This window comes from Miscanthus floridulus, chromosome 6, assembly GCF_019320115.1.
Source record: "Miscanthus floridulus cultivar M001 chromosome 6, ASM1932011v1, whole genome shotgun sequence".
NCBI classification, from domain to species: Eukaryota; Viridiplantae; Streptophyta; class Magnoliopsida; order Poales; family Poaceae; genus Miscanthus; species Miscanthus floridulus.
The window spans coordinates 132,152,262-132,172,529 of NC_089585.1; the positions used below are offsets into that span (position 1 = coordinate 132,152,262).

General features: G+C 42.6%; 2 protein-coding genes across 2 annotated transcripts; both read right to left on the reverse strand.

Moving 5' to 3' along the window:
- Nucleotides 1–12,181: 12,181 nt before the first annotated feature.
- On the reverse strand, nucleotides 12,182–12,805 carry LOC136459670 (uncharacterized). Its single transcript, XM_066459510.1, has one exon. It carries the CDS (start codon nucleotides 12,710–12,712, stop codon nucleotides 12,440–12,442), a length of 273 nt encoding a protein of 90 aa, XP_066315607.1. The 5' UTR covers nucleotides 12,713–12,805; the 3' UTR covers nucleotides 12,182–12,439.
- Nucleotides 12,806–18,176: 5,371 nt separating this feature from the next.
- Nucleotides 18,177–18,872, reverse strand: LOC136459671 (uncharacterized). The gene has a single exon (XM_066459511.1). It carries the CDS (start codon nucleotides 18,779–18,781, stop codon nucleotides 18,419–18,421), a length of 363 nt encoding a protein of 120 aa, XP_066315608.1. The 5' UTR covers nucleotides 18,782–18,872; the 3' UTR covers nucleotides 18,177–18,418.
- Between the last annotated feature and the right edge of the window lie 1,396 nt (nucleotides 18,873–20,268).

Below are 20,268 nucleotides of genomic sequence, written 5' to 3' on the forward strand. Positions count from 1 at the left end.
AGGCCCGAAAAAGCCATTGGAGGGGCGCTACATAATATCAGAATTCAATATCGAGACAGGCGAACCACTTGGTCCACATGTAAGGAAATTCATGCAACACTATAGGTACCTTGTAAGGGACAGACTTCCGATCAGTGCCCGTGAATGGAAGCAAAAGATCAACGAGCCTCATGTTAGTTTTGTCTCAGATCTTGATAAGAATTTAATTTGGGATGATATCCTTCAACATTTTACGTTGCAAGCGGATGATTATGATGATATCAATGATGATGAATTCAAGGAGCTAGTTCAAAAGTGGGCTATGAAGAAGATGGCCACATAATTCCAAACTTGGAAGAAATCCCTATACACGAAATATGTCAAGAAGAACCTAACGCCCAATTTCAATACTAGGGGCCTGCTCGCGAAGTTGAGGCCCTACTGGAATGATTTTGCATAGTACAAGACATCGGAAGAGGGTGAGGAACGGGTGAGAAGGAACCAAGAGAATTTCCGATAGACGGTATACCACCATGGCATGGGATCTGGTGGCTACGCGACTGCCATTCCCAAGTGGGAAAAAAGGAAGCGGGCATTCTTGCCAAGGGTATCACACCAGAATCACTCAATTGGCCCAAACGCGCGAAGAATTGGTTTTTCGCTCATGGGGGAAGACTGGACCTAGAGACTAGGAAGCTGGTTCATGGCCCAAAACTCGAAAGAGCAACACAAAGATTATCTTATGCTCTACAAGCTAAAGCTATTGGTGCGTTCAGGCCCAATAGAGAGAAGGATGAACTGACGTATGCCATCGGGACTGCCGAACACAGTGCCCGAACAAGAGGTTTAGGACGGAACATTTCTTGGGAGCATGGTTTCCCTAACAACAGAGATACCTACTAATGGTAACAGGGATCTCGATCTTCCGTCAGGTTCAAGATAAACAATGATTTGTTCGGAGAGCGACACAACGATCCGGCTTCAGATCATAAAGACCCAAACCCTGCAACCTTAGCACCACGTCTCCTCTTGTTATCAACCATGTCACAATACGGTTGACCTCGCCAAGAAGGCTAATCCCTGCTGCGAATCGAAGAACACAAGCAAGAACAAGATAAAAAGCAACTCAATTAAAGTGACAATTGCAGATGAATGATTAAGCACTCGAAGTTGGGGTCTTGCAAACCGATAACGGCAACTGTTCAATGACAGATTGATCTAAAATAAACCCAAAACCTAAAGTAGGTGGTGGCTACTGATTATATAGCCTAAGGGACGTCCAAGGATACCTCTTCACGTCCTAAAGATGTCCCAACATGTTACAAGGCCCAACGGCCCAAAAGACGACGACGCAGCGCCGTGATAGATTTTAGACATCAACTTGTTTCGACGATTTCCATTGATTCTGATGGAATTTTGATGTGGGACCACTTCCATTGGTTTCTTTATGAAATTATCTTTCCATCCATATGTGGATCATCAAAAACGGAGTCTGTATGCGACCTGGACGTCCGTTTTACTACACGCTGGTCCTGAAGCTCGAGATGGACTCGAACTCAAGTTGGACTGGGCCTCCGGCTTGGCTTGGACGTCCTTGCTGGCCTCCTAAGGTGGTGGCACACAAGTCAGTGACAGACAACAATATTGAATAAATATCCAGAGTACTTGTCCTAGTTGCTGGCCTATACATGTTTCTATCACCAGTTGTGATAAACAAGAGAGGAAACAAGTATTAAAGGTAGCAACGGATATGAACAAGGCAAAAGATACCACAAACAATAGAGCTATTGAGTGTTCCTTATGTGCTCCTTTTCGATATCTTCTATTCTCTTTTACTATTTTTTTCTTTTATTTTTTGTCTAATCTTTTTTTTCTTGCTTTTGCTCTTTTGATATTTTTTTCTCAGCAAGGAGCACACAAGAATAAACCACAAAAAATTTGCGCTCAATTGAATAAAAGATGTGGCCTATAGAAAATTATGACTGTGCTCTAAAAAGCATACCAAAACTTGTGGGCTCAGAAACTTAATTTTCCTAATCGAATTTCACAAATCTAATTTTTGCAAACCCAGCTATGCTGGGATGAAATAGATCTAAAATTTTCTGGCATTCTCCGTAGATATAAAATTTTCCCCGTTTCGAGTTCGGATGCAAAAGTTATGACTGTTTTAAAGAAGCTGCTCGAATCAGGGTTTTAGTAGACACAAGATGCAAACCGATGGTGATACGGAATAGCGGCGGGTGAAGGGATCAACACAAACTAGAAAAGAACACAATCTAAACCAGCAACAAGACTTTGACCTAGGACACAAACTTAACAAAGCGGACTCTGAAACTAAATCATGCAAAGGCTATGGCGCGGATGGTTATAGGACAGGAAACAAATATGGCATTGGACTATGGGATAAAAGAAAAAATACTCTAACTAAGGGTAAGATGCGAACTTGACGGTATACCTGAAGCTCTGATTACCACTTAATGGGAATAGGGATCCCGATCTTCCGTCAGGTTCAAGATAAACAACGATTTGTTCGAAGAGCGACACACCGATCCGGCTTCAGATCACAAAGATCCAAACCCTGCAACCTTAGCACCACGTCTCCTCTGGTTATCAACCGTGTCACAATCCGGTTGACCTTGCCAAGAAGGCTAATCGCTGCTGCGAATCGAAGAACACAAGCAAGAACAAGATAAAAAGCAACTCAATTAAAGTGACAATTGTAGATAAATGATTAAGCACTCGAAGTTGGGGTCTTACAAACCGATAACGGCGACTGTTCAATGACAGATTGATCTAAAACAAAACCCAAAACCTAAAGTAGGTGGTGGCTACTGATTATATAGCCTAAGGGACGTCCAAGGATCCCTCTTCACGTCCTAAAGGTGTCCCAACACGTTACAAGGCCCAACGGCCTAACAGACGACGACGCAGCGCCGTGACAGATTCTGGACATCAACTTGTTTCGATGATTCCCATTGATTCTGATAGAATTTTGATGTGGGACCACTTCCATTGGTTTCCTTATGAAATTATCTTTCCATCCATATGTGGATCATCAAAACGGAGTCCGTATGTGACCTGGACGTCTATTTTACTACACGCTGGTCCTGAAGCCCGAGATGGACTCAAACTCAAGTTGGACTGGGCCTCCGGCTTGGCTTGGACGTCCTTGCTGGCCTCCAAGGTGGTGGCCAAGGAGGAGGACGTCCAAGGGCTTTCTTGGTGGGTTCTCCAAGTCCTTGGGGTGTGCTCCCACTTGGGCCAGGGTCCCAAGGATGAATAACAAGCCCATAACGATAGTGTAGCTCCCAGCAGAAACAGCGATAGAATATCTTGATGGTTTGGAGGCCTTGCTGATGTGATATTGAGATGAGACTAGATGTATTTGAAATCTTATCAAACAAGCTTTCCATCAAGTGCTCATTGACCTCGATCGCACTCCAGATGGCTGAGTTATGGTCTTCCCAATGATGCACTGTCGAGCTACCGATGAACCGAAAATTCAACTTTGATGAACTTGCACGTTGAGACATATTTGTACCTACATTCAAATAATGACATGTACATGTGAAACCAAGTGAATTGTACCAAAAATCACTATACTAATGTAGGAACGAGCTCACCTTATAAACAATGGTCGTATCCGATGGTGTCATGTCCTCATCATCCTCCCCTTCTTGACAACAAACCGTCCTCGGTTTGGGATTAGCTGAAGTAAACGTTGTTGGTAGTAGCCAACATTGCTCCCCTTCTTGAAATTTAACATGTTTCTTTATAACAAAATTAGGGGAACTCGACATGCCAAGATTATAGCAATTGCAATCCTTTGGTTGATCATACTTTTGCACAATATAAGGAGATTTCAGATTTGAACAAATATAGACACGATGCACCATATACTCTCCTTTACAATTATATTTTCCAATAAAATGATATGTACAAGTAGACAACCATGACAATTCAACACATTTAAGTTTCTCTTCTAAACTACTAAGAGCATATAAAGTATCAAACTCAATATAACCCAAAGTATTTGAAGAATACAATAATTTCTTTTCATCTTTTTCGGTAGCAATGGGAAGCAATTTTTTATGTTCAGCATAAGTAATTGGTTCCAAAGCCAAAGCATCATACTCATTCACTAGTTGTGGCATACGTATAATAAAAGCATTTTCACACAGCTCTTCTTTATCACTAGCATTATTAGAATAATTATTTTTTGACAAAGGCAATTTAGATTTAACATCCAATTCTTTCCTTCCATTAGCAGCTCTATCTCTATTAGTTTGTGCATTTTCAGCATGGTTTAAAGTTTTACCAGACTCCAAAGTATGTGTGGGAGGAGGTGGTGGTGAAGATGTTGTTGTAGTGGTGAAAGTAACCACTCGCCTTTTTATCACAGTCTCAACCTTCGCAAATGGTTGCTCCACCCTTACTAAAATCTGGTTGAGGTTGTCACCAATGTTGGTATGGTTCTTTTGCTGACATTCCTGCAATTCTTTTTCTGCAAGCATAGCAAGCTGGAACAAACGTTTGAGAGTATGAAATTCTATATGGAAAACAATATCTTGTATTTCATGCCTCAAACCACCAAAAAAATGAACAATGGTATCTTCCATGTCCTCTACTATCCCACAACATATTGCACACTTTTGAAACTCTGTATAATATTCTTGGACAAATATATTGCCCTGCTCTAAGCACTGTAATTTGTTATGCCATTCATGTTTATAAGAAGGAGGAATAAAACGATCACGCATAGCTATCTTAAGTTCTTTCCATGTACCAGGTAAAACATCCTCTGCAACTAGCCCATACCACCAAATAATGGCAAAGTCCTTAAACTCACTAGTAGCTTGTCGAACTCTATATTGCTCAGGTATAAGGTGGGCACTAAACTTTTGTTCTACCATTATCTCCCAATTAAGGTATCCTTCAGCATCATAATGACCCGAAAAGGATGGTATGGTCAATTTACCTCTCATACCTTGATGATTATAGTCTATGTGAGGGCTCATTGTTCTTTATCCGGTCCATCCTTGCAAACTTCTAGTCCATGATTTCCTATAATTCACTCTTAAACAGAAACTCGTTGTTTGATATTGTTAGAAATTAATATAAATCCCCTATCAACTATTTATGGGTAAGTGGAATCACACTCTCACACATCTTACCAAGTTCTTACAAGGTTCTTACCAACGCAAAGCAGTGAACGGTACAACCGGTGGCTAGTTCGTGATACCTGTGAGGGTGTGACACCAAGATTACAAGGGTCTTTTTCTGTACCGATCTGAAGTATATGTGGAGCTTGGGAGGCACAAAAAAGAACAAATATATATATATATGTGGCACACAAGTCAGTGACAGACAACAATATTGAATAAATGTCCAGAGCACTTGTCCTAGTTGCTAGCCTATACGTGTTTCTATCACCAGTTGTGATAAACAAGAGAGGAAAAAAGGATGAAAGGAAACAAGTATTAAAGGTAGCAACGGATATGAACAAGGCAAAAGATACCACAAACAATAGAGCTATTGAGTGTTCCTTATTATCTCCTTTTCGATATCTTCTATTCTCTTTTACTATTTTTTTCTTTTATTTTTTGTCCAATTTTTTTTCTTGCTTTTGCTCTTTTGATATTCTTTTCTCAGCAAGGAGCACACAAGAATAAACCATAAAAAATTTGAGCTCAATTGAATAAAAGATGTGGCCTATAGAAATTAGGACTGTGCTCTAAAAAGCATACTAAAACTTGTGGGCTCAGAAACTCAATTTTCCTAATCGAATTTCACAAATCTAATTTTTGCAAATACAGCAACGCTGGGATGAAATAGATCTAAAATTTTCTGGCATTCTCTGTAGATATAAAATTTTCCCCGTTTCGAGTTCGGATGCAAAAGTTATGACTGTTTTAAGGAAGCTGCTCGAATCAGGGTTTTAGTGGACACAAGATGCAAACCGATGGTGATACGAAATAGCGGCGGGTGAAGGGATCAACACAAACTAGAAAAGAACACAATCTAAACCAGCAACAAGACTTTGACCTAGGATACAAACTCAACAAAGCGGACTCTGAAACTAAATCATGCAAAGGCTATGGCGCGGATGGTTATAGGACAGGAAACAAATATGGCATTGGACTATGGGATAAAAGAAAAAACACTCGAACTAAGGGTAAGATGTGAACTTGATGGTATACCTGAAGCTCTGATTACCACTTAATGGGAACAGGGATCTCGATCTTCCGTCAGGTTCAAGATAAACAACGATTTGTTCAGAGAGCGACACATCGATCTGGCTTCAGATCACAAAGACCCAAACCCTACAACCTTAGCACTACGTCTCCTCTGGTTATCAACCATGTCACAATCCGGTTGACCTCGCCAAGAAGGCTAATCCCTGCCACGAATCGAAGAACACAAGCAAGAACAAGATAAAAAGTAACTCAATTAAAGTGACAATTGTAGATGAATGATTAAGCACTCGAAGTTGGGGTCTTGCAAACCGATAACGGCGACTGTTTAATGACAGATTGATCTAAAACAAAACCCAAAACCTAAAGTAGGTGGTGGCTACTGATTATATAGCCTAAGGGACGTCCAAGGATCCCTCTTCACGTCCTAAAGGTGTCCCAACACGTTACAAGGCCCAACGGCCCAAAAGACGACGACGCAGCGCCGTGACAGATTCTGGACGTCCGTTTTACTACACGCTGGTCCTAAAGCCTGAGATGGACTCGAACTCAAGTTGGACTGGGCCTCTGACTTGGCTTGGACATCCTTGCTGGCCTCCTAAGGTGGAGGCCAAGGAGGAGGACGTCCAAGGGCTTTCTTGGTGGGTTCTCCAAGTCCTTGGGGTGTGCTCCCACTTGGGCCAGGGTCCCAAGGATGAATAACAAGCCCATAACGATAGTGTAGTTCCCAGCAGAAACAACGATAGAATATCTTAATGGTTTGGAGGCCTTGCTGATGTGATATTGAGATGAGACCAGATCTATTTGAAATCTTATCAAACAAGCTTTCCATCAAGTGCTCATTGACCTCGATCGCACTCTAGATGGCTGAGTTATGGCCTTCCCAATGATGCACTGTCAAGCTGCCGATGAACCAAAAATTCAACTTTGATGAACTTGCACGTTGAGACATATTTGTACCTACATTCAAATAACGACATGTACATGTGGAACCAAGTGAATTGTACCAAAAATCACTATGCAAATGTTGGAACGATCTCACCTTATAAACAATGGTCGTATCCATTGGTGTCATGTCCTCATCACCTACAGAAGCCGGCAGAGAAGGAAGGATGAGTAAGCAGCGCGGATCAGCAGGTTGAAGGAATATGTTCGTGAGTCACGGGAGGCGTTGCTTCAAGCACAAGAGCGCAAAAAAAACATGCAAGCTAGAATGCAAGACGAAATCATAAAGCAAGTGCAAATAGCAATGAGTGCCCAAAGGCAAGCATCAGATGTAGGAATCAACATTAATATTAGCCCCCTGATTAGTTGAAAAGCAGCTGCGCTTCCACGGAGTTGCCAAATCAAGATGACGCAATGCTACGTTTCCCTGTGGATGACATCACTGCACCGTTTACATCATGTGACCTACATATTCTAAAAGAGAATGCCACAATCATGGTGGCTCTCGGTGTTTTTTCTCCTCCAGATCCTACCAAGACACCAAGAATCCATGGGGCAATAATACCACCTGGATATGTTAGCGTCTCAGTGGATAGAGTTAACAAAGGTTTTAGTGATCTAGCTCTTGACATTCCAGGAGGTGATGGGGAGAAGACTCTAGGAGAAGCAGAGAAGACATTCATACTATGGCGCAAGCGCTACATCATTATTCCCAGGGTCTCTAGTCCACCGTCGCTTCCTCAATTGCCAGACAATAGGTGCGGACAAAAGTGAACAAAAAAATTTCACTAATTTTCTATTGACATGCATGATTAAAAATAACAATTTCTTATACCTAATTATTCTTTTTTGTACTCACACAGCAGGGTCTCCATCAACCTAAGTTCAATTATCCAATCTCCAGATCATCATAGTGCTCCGGGAAATCAGGTGGCAACGCCGCCACCGCCGCCACCTCCAAGGAGGTCTCCAACGCCTCCAAAGAGGTCTCCAATGGCTTCCCCGCCTCCCTTGATGACTAAGAAGAAGCCAGCTCCTAAGAGGTCTGCCCCGCAAACGAAGCCGTTGGCCCACCAGCCGGCAAAGAAGAAAGCCACATCTAATCCAGTTATTCCCCAAAAACTATCTTACGAGAAAAGTGAAAAGGAATTAAATGCTGCAGTACAAAAAGATGTGGACAGTTTCTTCGAAAAAGTAAAAAAGCAACGAGAAGCGAGGGAGAACCCAGAGAAATCGTACTTCTACCTACCTCCAGATCTTCTAAGAAAGAAGGTGGACCAGAAAAAGCGGGAATCTCAAAAGACCCTGCCAAAATCGGACTACAACCGCTCTCTCACCAAGTCATTTGAGGCGGCACAGAAAAAGACTAGACCAGGGAAAGGTGTTGCACAACTCGGACAACAATCGCAACAATCAGTCCCCCCTCTTATCGTTCGTAATGAATATGGTTCGAACTTAGACTTAGACGTTGATTTTGAGGAGCTGGCTCGGTTTTACGAGGAAACTGGTTTGGACCTTGCCCAAGTGCTCGTTGAAGGACCATCTGCTCCAAAAGTGGATCCTTGAAAGAAATTTGAACATGAAAAGAGTCTATACAACCCTGAGGCCTTAGGTGAACTGGGTATGCAAATGTACCTGCTAAACAAGTGGTACATGACGGCGTGTGAACGGGGAGAGGCCTTTGTTCCTATCAGAGTTAGAAATCAACATTACTTCCGTGGCGATGACGTTATATATGTCGAGTTTGTAGAATTACACCAACTATGCCACCTGGACTCTCTCGACAAAAGTCTCATTAGCTGCTATTGTTTGTAAGTGTGATTATTTTCTACTATTAAAGTCTATATATATAAAGCTACATGTATATATATAAATTATATATCCTCACACTATATTTTTATATATGCAGATATGAGATGACAGAACTCAGAAAGAGAAAGGATAATGATGTTGGTTTCATTTATCCAAATGTCGTATTCAAACACCCTAACCCCCCGCCTCAATGAAAAGCTGAACTCGAGAAAAATCTCATGAGGTTCTTAGTGAACCAACAAAACAAGGACATACTCTTCCTCTACAACTTCAAGTGAGTGTTAAATAATTAATGTCGATCATATGGACATTTGTTCAATTATTTGCTTACTAGCTAAGTTATATATATATATATATATATATATATACTCTAGTTAATGTCGATCATAATTGTGTATAAAAACATATGCAGCAATCACTGGATATTGATGGTCATCGATATGGCCAATAATCGGTTGAGCATCTTAGACTCGTTAAGAAAAGAGCAAACAAAGTACCAAGACATGATAGATATTATCCAAGTGTAATTTGGTCTCTCTAGCAACTATATATAACCCGATATCTTAACTGCAATAATTATTAAAGGCCAAATTAATTTTTTATTTTATTGGGCGCAGTGTTTGGAAAAGTTTCATTGAAGAACACCACATGAAACATAGCAAAGCGCCACTGGATGTAATCGCACACAAAGTAAGTACTAGATATATATATATATATATATATATATATATATATATATATATATATATATATATATATATATATATATATATATATATATATATATATATATATATATATATAATTCAATTAACACCATGTATGCTTTCAATTCACCGGATCTTTTTTCTCGTAAAAGTGGGTTCTAAGGCAAGAACAGGGGAACAACTACTGCGGATACTATGTTTGCGAGTTCATCATGGCGTACGCAAAAAGAACTCCTGAAGAGATCCTCAAAGTACATTATATAAATATATTCATATATTCACAATTTCTTTTGTTGCTCATATATATAAGTAATCACATGACCAACACATATATATTAATATTTTTCCTTTAACTTTTATTGAAGACTCTATGGTTGAAGAAAAAAGTCATACGACGTGACCAACTGAAAGCAATTCAAGAGACCATAGCAGGATTTCTTAATGACCAGGTCCTCAACCCCGCCGGCGAGTTCTACAATGACGTCAATGAAACATGGAAACCAAACCAGATGGAGTGAATTTGTTATCCCAAGGATATGATAGAATATACAATGCAAGCTTTATTTGTAATATATATATATATATATATATATATATATATATATTATATGTACATAAAATAACGTACAATATATGTATATGCATGTAATATATACGTTAGTTTCATACTTTAGTTTGTACAAAATGTTCGAACATTATAAACGTGTAGAATACGTATATTACTAGCAGTGTAAAATGCGTATTCGAAAACCAAAACGAATCATTAATTGAAAATAGAAAAAAAAAAAACCTTTAATCCCGGTTGGTAATACCAACCGGGACTAAAGGGCCGCCCCACGTGGCCAGGCCAGGGGGCCTCTTTAGTCCCGGTTGGTCTTACCAACCGGGACTAAAGGTGCACCTTTAGTCCCGGGCGAGAAATCAGGACTAAAGGAGAAGCCCTTTAGTCCCGAATTCGTGCTCCCGGTTGGGAAACTGGGACTGAAGGGGTTTCCCAACCGGGAGTAAAGCCCGTTTCTGTACTAGTGGATATAAAGCTTGATCAGGCTATAGCTATGGATTGAAGCAAAGTAGAGTGTAAATGGAATACCAGAAGGGCTTGAATGAAATGATAGACAGGTACCAGAGAAGATATGTCCAAGGCAAGTGCAAAAAAAGGGGTCACACACACACATATATATATATATATATATATATATATATATATATATATATATATATATATATATATATATATATATATAGGAAGTGTATATTCGGTAGTCAGCTATAAAATAAGTTATTCTGTAGCCACCTCCATTTATGATAATTTTATATACTAATTTACGATAGTTGGGTTACTATAACACATGGGGATATTTACCATAACATTATAGTAAACCACTTAATAAGGAGTTACTATAATCTCGTAAATTAACATAGTAATTATCGTAACTCAAAGTGGCTACAAAATAAGTTATTTTATAGCCAGCTACAGAGTAGTAGTTCTCTCTCTCTCTCTCTCTCTATATATATATATATATATAAATATATATATATATATATATATATATATATATATATATATATATATATAGAGAGAGAGAGAGAGAGAACTACATGTTTACTATATATACTTCAAGAAAAATGATAGAAAAGCCAAGTGTTTATACGGTTTATTATTACATTTGTTAATTTGTCACTGTAAAACAGTACGGTTTTTTCTGTTTATATGTGCTAGTAATTCTACACTTTATGTTGTAGGATATATGTTTTATATGATTAGAACCAACGCTAAACAAAAAATCCCCAATATTGATATTTTTGCTGAAGAACAAGAACAAATTGACATATATAAGAGTCAACTATATATAACTTGGTTAAATTGAATGTGGGGGAGCGAGTCCAGCTGCAAAACTACTGAAATCGAATTTTTGGAAGAAGAATTATATTAAATTTTACAAAAAAACATACATCGTCATTAGTGCTTTAATCAATGTAGTGCAGGTTCAAGTGATTTTGCTGCAACTTTTTGTCCACTGGACCTTTTTTCCCTTTGTACAAGGTTGTTTAGATGAATTTGAATTTGGTTATATCCTAATATTTCATCCATGAACTACCGACAGGCACACACACTGCAGAGACGACCGAGAGGATACGAATAATCGCGCCATTTGTTTGTGTATATGATGAGAGATATTGCGATAACCAACTTTGTGTTACATAAAATGCACACCATCTAGAATCTTATAAATATAACTCAATATTAATTTAGAGCGAATCAAAGCAAGATTGAACCTAGATTCGTGTTCTTTTCACTTGGCAAGGGCATGAATTTCAGAGTTTTTAACAATGGTCGCTTGTTGGATATATTGTAAGCATAATAAAACATGCAGCAGTTCGGGCGGACGGTGACTGCTGTATCAGCTTTCATTCATATGCATAATACTTCTCGACCGTTCGACATATATACGGTGTAAATCTTGATCATATAGACGATGGTCCGCGAGATTCACATCAAAACGCATATTGTTCATCTCATGTTGCGCCCTGTGTCAACACAGCTTTTTACAGCACGGAGAACCTGCTTTATTCAGATCACGAGCTTATTTTTACGTCGTTCGTACAGGGCTAGCTGCATGCGTGCGTGCACCCACGCTCGCGAAGTGAGTACACACATACAGTCATACATACGTATGAAGATCGACACGTACATACGTACGTGATACATACACACACATATATACGTGGCTCAGGGTCCAGTCCTGGTTCAGATCATGAAACGTGCGTCGATCGAGCCCGGCCGCGTGAAGAAGCTGGTCATCAGTTGTCGGCCTTGAGGACGAAGTTCTCCTTGCGCTCGTGGAACTCGCCGGTGCAGGTGTTGACGTCCTCCTCGAACTTGGACTCGCGGGCCTCCAAGTGGCCGTGGCGGCCGCCGGCGCGTGAGACGCTGTCGACCTCCTCGAACTTCTCCTTGACGACGTGCTGCTGGACGCCGCCGTGGCCGCCATGATGGCGACCAAAGCCGGCAGGGCCGCCGGCCACCGACTTCACCTCCTCCGAGCAGTAGTCCACCTCCTGGTAGTGAGCCATTGGTGATGCTTGGTGTTTGTGTGCAGTGCCTGTGCCTGTGCTTCGAGAAGCGGTTGTGATTTGTGAATGTGTGTGAGACTTGTGTGCTGTGGATGCTAGGGTTGGGTGGGCTTTTATAATGTAGAAGAAGAAGTGCATGAGTGGAGTAGTGAGGAATAATCTGATCACAAGTCACGACTCATAGGGGAAAACATAGCTGTCATCAACTGCTTTATTCATGCAAGCTTTCTTGCACTTTTTAGCACCACTAGAACAATTTGGACTATATTGACCAAGATTCGATATTTTTTATCTTTTTTTTTTCCAAAACCGACGGCAGGACTCTGCACGGCCTGTATTATGATATAGAAGGGGTTTTCAAAACAAAGTAGAGATGCTAATTTACAGGTGCCTGAAAAGTAGTCAGGCTCTCAGGCGACGCTTTACAGTCGTTGGTTGAATGGCTGGATCATCGTCTTCAATCTCTAGCGTTAGCTGCTGTCATTAACCACCGACGGGGCAGTCTAATGCAGCAGGCCAGCAAGGTGAGGCTCCACCGCAGGACACACGGCCACTCGTCCACTAGTCTATGCGCCTCAGCGCCTGTGGTCCGTAGGTTGGGCGAAAGCAGGAAGCAAGTTGCAGAGCTGCATCGTCTGAACATGACTAAAAACTCAGTCGCTGATAGATAGGAATTGTGATAAACCTATTTAAGAGAAAAATAAATGAATGCATCGCCTGAACAGGACTAAAAACTCAGTCGCTGATAGATAGGAACTGTGATAAACCTATTTAAGAGAAAAATAAATGAACTTCTTAGCCAAGGAGAGAGTTTGGCCAAGGTAACTCACTCAAAGCACAAAAACTTGACAAAAAAATTGGATCATCTCCGGAAGTAAAAGATTTTTTTTATTTAGTTCAGGAACAACAGGCCGATTGCTACATGGGTGGCTACGGGCCCTTTTAAGCGACATAGCCCGGAAAAAGAACCCCAGCCTGCTACTATATATGTGTGAGCATTTATAACTTCGCCATAAATAATTTTTGGCGTGCTCGGACGTTAACCTCTATTCGGACATCCAGGCCTATACTTGGCCAAACCGGCCGCCCGGCACGGCACGGGCACGGCTAGGCACGACACTACGCGGCACAATAGGTTAGTCATGTCGTGCTTGTTAGTGCCGCAGTGCCGAAGTACCGGCCCAGGCACGGCACTATAAGTGCTTAGGAGTGTCGTGCCATGACACTGAGCCATGTCATGAAATGAGTGGACGAGCAGATAAGATAGGATAGGAAGGAGAAATGAGTGAACGAGTAGATAGGATAGGGTAGGATAGAATAGTGTCGTTGGACTCGCGGCTCATCAACCAGAACGTCCGGATAGACGGAAGCCCTACAGAAAGTATTGCATACAGAAAATTGAGTGGCGGCTTGTAGTTGTAGCCCTTGCTAGAGGCCACTGTTCTGTTTTAACTACAACTACTTGTGGGGTTCATATGCAGTTAATTGTTTCTAATTAGAATATTTTTAGCATAAAATAGCTAATTTAAGCATTCAGCTGATGGTGGGTGTGGCAGGCGTGAAACATAAAAAGTGCAGCAACGAAAATCCATTTGTACAGAGAGCGCCCTACACCTATGTTTGCAGCAGTGAATTCAATCCGACTTAAGTACGGATATCAGCACGTACTTAAGAATATATACTTGCGTCTCAGCCTGCACCGCATCTCACCTCAGATCACTAGGGACCGACACCACTAGTCGCCATGATGTGATGACATCCTAAGAATATTATTCTAACAGGACATGCAAAAAGCATCCGCATGCTCCAATCACCTTTCGGCCAGCCATGGCTAAAGAGCCACCGTTGGTTTTACAGCGTTGAAGAACTCTAGACTGTTGCGCTGTATTGCTTGTCTTGTTGTACACACTAGTAAAGTAGTAACCGGCTAGGCATATTACACATGCAAGGTCCAACACTCCCCATCAAGATGGTCAATAGCTATTTTACCATACATTTTTACTCTTAATTACATATTTTGTTAACTAGAAAGTCAGAAATTTTACCACCCAAGCACATTCAACTTTGGGAAAAGATTTCATACCCATAATGTGCATTTCCTCATTCTAAGTGCATATCGCGGTTGAACAGGACACTACTCATTCCTTCCTTGCTCCTTCATGACACTAAGTTTCCATAAGAAAACACACAATAGCCTGAAGTTGATCTCCTATCGTCAAGCCAATTCCCTCAATCAACATTCTGGCTAGTTTCTTGCTACATCGTTTGTAGATCAAACCATGCTCAAGGAGATTGCTTAAGACCAAACAAAGACTTCTTTAGTATACCTTCTTTTCAGCCACCTCAGTTTTAGAATAAGCAAGAGGAATCTCCATGTACACAAATTCTTGGAGACCACCATGCAAGAAAGCACCTTTTACATCCAACTGATGCAAAGGCCCTCTATTTTTTTTTGCATGAGAAATAAAAGCTCTCATTGTACTCATCTCCTTTACCAATGCAAACATCTCTTTGTATGCTTTAAAAAAATATGTTTGTAGTTTAGTTAATGACATATGTCTGCTGGCTATATACCCTTGCATTGATATTTGTATCAAGTCACAGTAAATCTCCAAATTACATAGGAAAGAATCTAAAAAAATAACAATATTCTATCAAGTCATTGCAACATTTTCTTCTCTAGTGGCTTTGGTCGACGTAGTCAGTGCTACATATGAAAAGAGTCTTCAAATACCGAAGCCAGAGTAAAGTCCTTATGCCGAATACACTGACCAACTCCAAAACCTTGGACATGACATAAGAACCAACATTCCGGGACCATAACGAAACACATCCGAATCGATGAAAGAACATCAGTGGTTAAATCATCGAGTATAGCACAGGCTGCAGATTCAACACTTCCAAGTCTCCAGCCCTTGATCCATCAAGTTAGATGTATGATTCTCTCTATGCCTATCTACGGTGAGGTCAACGCCCCGGAGTTAATCCCCACAAAGAGTGCTCCTGAGCACCCTTTTCCTTTCAGATAGTTACAACAAATTGATCTCTTGTTTATGAAATCGACTCCTGTAATGGTGACCACGTTGTGGCCATTGTTGAAGTCATATCCTGGCAAAACATTAGTGATGATTTCGCCGGTAGATTTATTTGGACTAGATCTAAAGAACATTAATTATACATGAGGTATTATATGGAGCCTCTCCTTGCCACCAGTGGCCTCGCTCATTTATAATCACTAGTAATTAGCTAAGCAGCCGCTAACAAAGCCCAATTAGAAGAAAACCTAGCCCAGTAATCAAACGTTGGACTCTACCAGGGCGGCGACGCTTTCCCTTCAAGTGGTGATCGGCCATTGGCGTGAATGCGAATCGATCCTGCTCGAACTCGCGGACTTCTCGAGCACCGTTAAACGTCGTTAGTAGACCCTGTGCTCGTAGTTGTGGAGCAAGGGAGAGCGCACTAGTTAATGCATTGGTCTTCATCATTGATATTTTTGGCCACATCGATGACCTACACTTCACCGAATTGAAAATACGAGAAAGTCAACTTCATTAGGTAGTAGTGGTGACAAACTATGTTTGCATGAACTTTGAGGAGTACTTGGACATGTAGTGTATAATGACTTGTTTAAATTTATTATGGTTTGTATGAAATTTGATTGTGGGATGGATGATCATTGTAACTTAATTAGTTTCACTCTTAATATGTGCATACAATATTCAATGCAAAGAAACTATAAAAGAAAAGAAAAAAAGAGACATTCAGTCCCGGTTGGTATGACAGCGCCTGGGGCCTGGGCTGGAGTCAATCCCGGTTGAGGGGACTAGGACTAAAGCCAGGTCTTTAATCCCGGATTGGCAGTCCCGGTTGGGAAATCGGGACTAGAGGGGGTTTCCCAACCGGGATTGAAACCCACTCCTACACTAGTGTAAGTTGTGTTTGGACCGCTCCTTCAGCCTACAGTGTCGGTCACCTCCCCCGACCACTCCCTCCTCTATTGACCACTTTGCCACCGATTCCCCCATAGGCCCGCCTCCTCCTCATGAATCATGACCCGGTAACATAATGCTCTCATCAAGGCGTCCGACTCTCCAGACGATGTGCTTCCTAGTCCACATCATATCGCTCGCTCCTACTCATCACGCGCCCCGACCGCGACGCACGCTCCCGTCCGCGCCCACGACGTAGTGCCCCGCCCGTGACACTCGCTCCCACCGGCGACGCCCAATGCCCTTCCTCTGTGGCCTTTCTCCAGCGCAGGGGAGTCGCACCGTGGGCACCGCACCTGTCCGCCCGACCACCGCGGCCTTCTCCCGCGTGGGGTCGCTCATCACGGGCACTACACTCGCCCACCCGCTGCACCCCACTTCGCACCGGCATCGATCTCCATACCGACATCGAGCTCTGTGAGATGACTAGCCTTAATTCATCCAAGCAGCATGGTAACATTGTGCTAAAAGCACATGTTGCAAGCGTATGTTTAAAGTGTTTCAGATGTTTCAAAGGTATATTGTAAGTGCTTTATATCGATGTTGCAAAAATAGATCGGGATGTTGCATATGTTGCAATGGCTATACATGTATGTTTCAAATGTATGTTCCAAACATTTTATCTGTTTCAGACGTTTGTTGCAGGTGTTTTATTTGGATGTTGCAAAAGTAGATCCGGATGTTGCATATATATGCAAGTGTTTCAGGTGTTTTCATACGTATGTTGCAAATGTTTCATCTGAATGTTTGCATATGTTCACAATGGCTACACATGTGTTTTCAAGTTCTTTTTGTGTTTTTGCAAGTGTTTCTGATGTATGTTGCAAGTGTTTTAGCTGTTTCTGACGTATGTTGCAAGTGTTTCATTTGGATATTGCAAACGTTGATCGGGTGTTGCACATGTTGCAATGGGAGCCACCTGCTGCAACTGTCTGCTGGGGCGCCACCATGGGTCACCGTGTAGGCGCCTAAGGCTGGCAGACGCATCCTCGACGCGGCATGCACAGGCGGGGGCAAGTGACTGGGATCCACATGGGTTCCTACGTGTGGGCACGGTGCTCAGGCGAAATAGTTGCGTGGGGTCCACGTGGTGGAGGGCGCAAAAACAGATGGTGTGGGCTTCTTTTTGCGTGCGGTGGCCTCCCACGGGAAGGACGAAGGCGTCTGATATTTTGGACGGCTCCGGATGTCCGTCGCCAATAGCACCCATCATGACCTCTTCAGCGCCGATTCCTCATACGCTATAGCCTCCCTCTCCCATCGTCTCCCCTCCCGGCCTCTTCGTCTACGGTGCCGATTCCCCTCAAGCCGTAGCCACACCCTTCTGCCCCGTCCCTCCCTTCCTCAGCTTCGTCCTCCTCTGTCTCCCCTTCTTGGTTAGGAAGCTTCCGGTTTAATGTGAATCAAAAACAAAGAATACCAAAGATGCGAGTTAGTCTAACAAGTCCAAACAATCTAAAAGTACCAGAAAAAGGTAATAATAAACACGCGGGCCCCTTTCCTTTATTCACGTCACGGTCTTATTCTCGTATACATAAGGTGCATCAGCATGGCATGCACACGCTACCACAAGTACATGCGTACGTGTACAAACGCATACATACTAGGACCGTGCGCAGTCGTGCACACACTCACACATACTATATGAGATGATGCATGCATTCAGCCATATATATAGCGACCTGTCAGGCAGGCAGAGCCAGTACGTGATGCGAGCTCAAGCGTAGTATTGGCCGGTGCACGAGTCGTAGCGCTTGCTCTCGCAGGCGTCGTACAGGCGGCCACCGTGGCCGTTCCCGTGAACGTGGTGCTGCTCACGGTGTTCCCCGAGGTAGCCACCATGGCAAGATCCCTCGTGCCCGCCATGGACGTGGCGGTTGCTGCCGCTGTGGACGAGGTGGCCGTGGCCGTGGCCGTGGCCGTCGTGTCCCCTGCCGGCGCGTGCCACCTCGTCCACCTCCTCGTACTCCTTGCGGATGACGGCGTAGCGCTCGCCGCCCTCGCCGTGGCAGAACCCCGGCTCGGCGTACGGCCTCCTCGCCTCCTCGGCGCAGTAGCTGGACTCCGAGTAGTACGCCATAGTGCTGCTCTACTCAGTGGCCTTTGTTTGCTGCCTCGCTCGTGTGCAGTGATCTGCAATGCTGAGACCTAGCCTGACCGATGAAGGATACATGGACGGCCCCCTGCTTTTATAGCGTGCAAGCTAGCTCCCCGGCCATGCATTGTTGCTTTGCTAAATGACGGCGAGCGGCGTGCATGCATATTAGTGGAGATGGGAATTTGTTCTGAAAGAGATACGTGCTCGCTCATGCTTTCTGCCAAGCCGTGCCACCTGCCCGTTCGGATCGAGGATGGAAGAAAACTCCAGACGCATGCATCATATTACAGAGACCCGTGTCTAGGAATTTTTTGATTGAGATCACTAATGGAGAAACGACATTTGATCCACTTCGAAATTTGGCTGTAGTCTCGGTATTTTTCGTGCCCGAGACTAGAGAAACCTTTAGTCCCGGTTGGTAGCTCCAACCGGGACTAAACGTCCTTGCCCAACGGCTACTTCGTCAGGCTTTTGCTGGAGAAGACCTTTAGTCTCGGTTGAAGCTACCAACAGGGACTAAAGGTTCACTTTTACTCCTAGTTTGTACCTCCAACCGGGAGTAAAAGTCTACTCCCGGCTGGAGGCTCCGTCCGGGACTAGAAAGGGACATTTAGTCCCGGTTTCTGTCTACAACCGGGACTAAAGGTCCCGTCCTATATACCCCTTGTTCCTCTCCGAGCCCGAGCCACTTCGAGCTCAGTGTTCTTGCTTCATCGTCGGCCTCTCTTCTTCGATCACAAGATTTCTTCCATTCCTCCATCGATTCTTCGGTTCTAAAGGTTACCAACTTTATACTCTCATGTTTCATCAGTAACTTATTTTATGTTGTGGACTAGATATATGTGGTTTTTTATGGTAGATCTTTTTTATTTGTAAGCCATTTAAGCTCAAAATCATTTTAAAGTTTGCATATTTGGATGAAGGAAGGTTAAAGTAGTTATTCAAAACTAGTATTGAGCTTTCATTTCTAGCATGCATAGCCCACTTCATGCTTTAGAGATATAGAGAATTTTAGAGTTTTTTTTAATTTTATTTGTTTGTAAAATGAGAAATTTATATTATATTAAAAATGAGTATGGAGAGTAGATGGCAACTGCTTCCGGGTCCTCGGCCTCTCATCGGGTTACAAAGCGACTGAGGCCGGACCTCCCTCTCATTGCATGCGGCAAGTGTGAGGAGAAGATTGTGATGGAGTACCGGGTGAGAAAGGAGTGTCCCAACAAGGGCCATATCTTCTACAAGTGTGCAGATCGCAATGTGAGTTATTTTATCGCATTTGATGATTATGGTTAATTTATATTTATTTTCATGATGATTGTGATTAAAGTTCTAATTTTTTTGTTTTAATTTCAGTGGGATGGCACTGGATGTTCAGGCTGGTACTGGGAGGAAGAGTATGTTGAACACGTGCAAAACTCTCTTGCACAGGCGGTTACGGCAGCTGATGAGGCAGTGATCCTGCGGAAGAA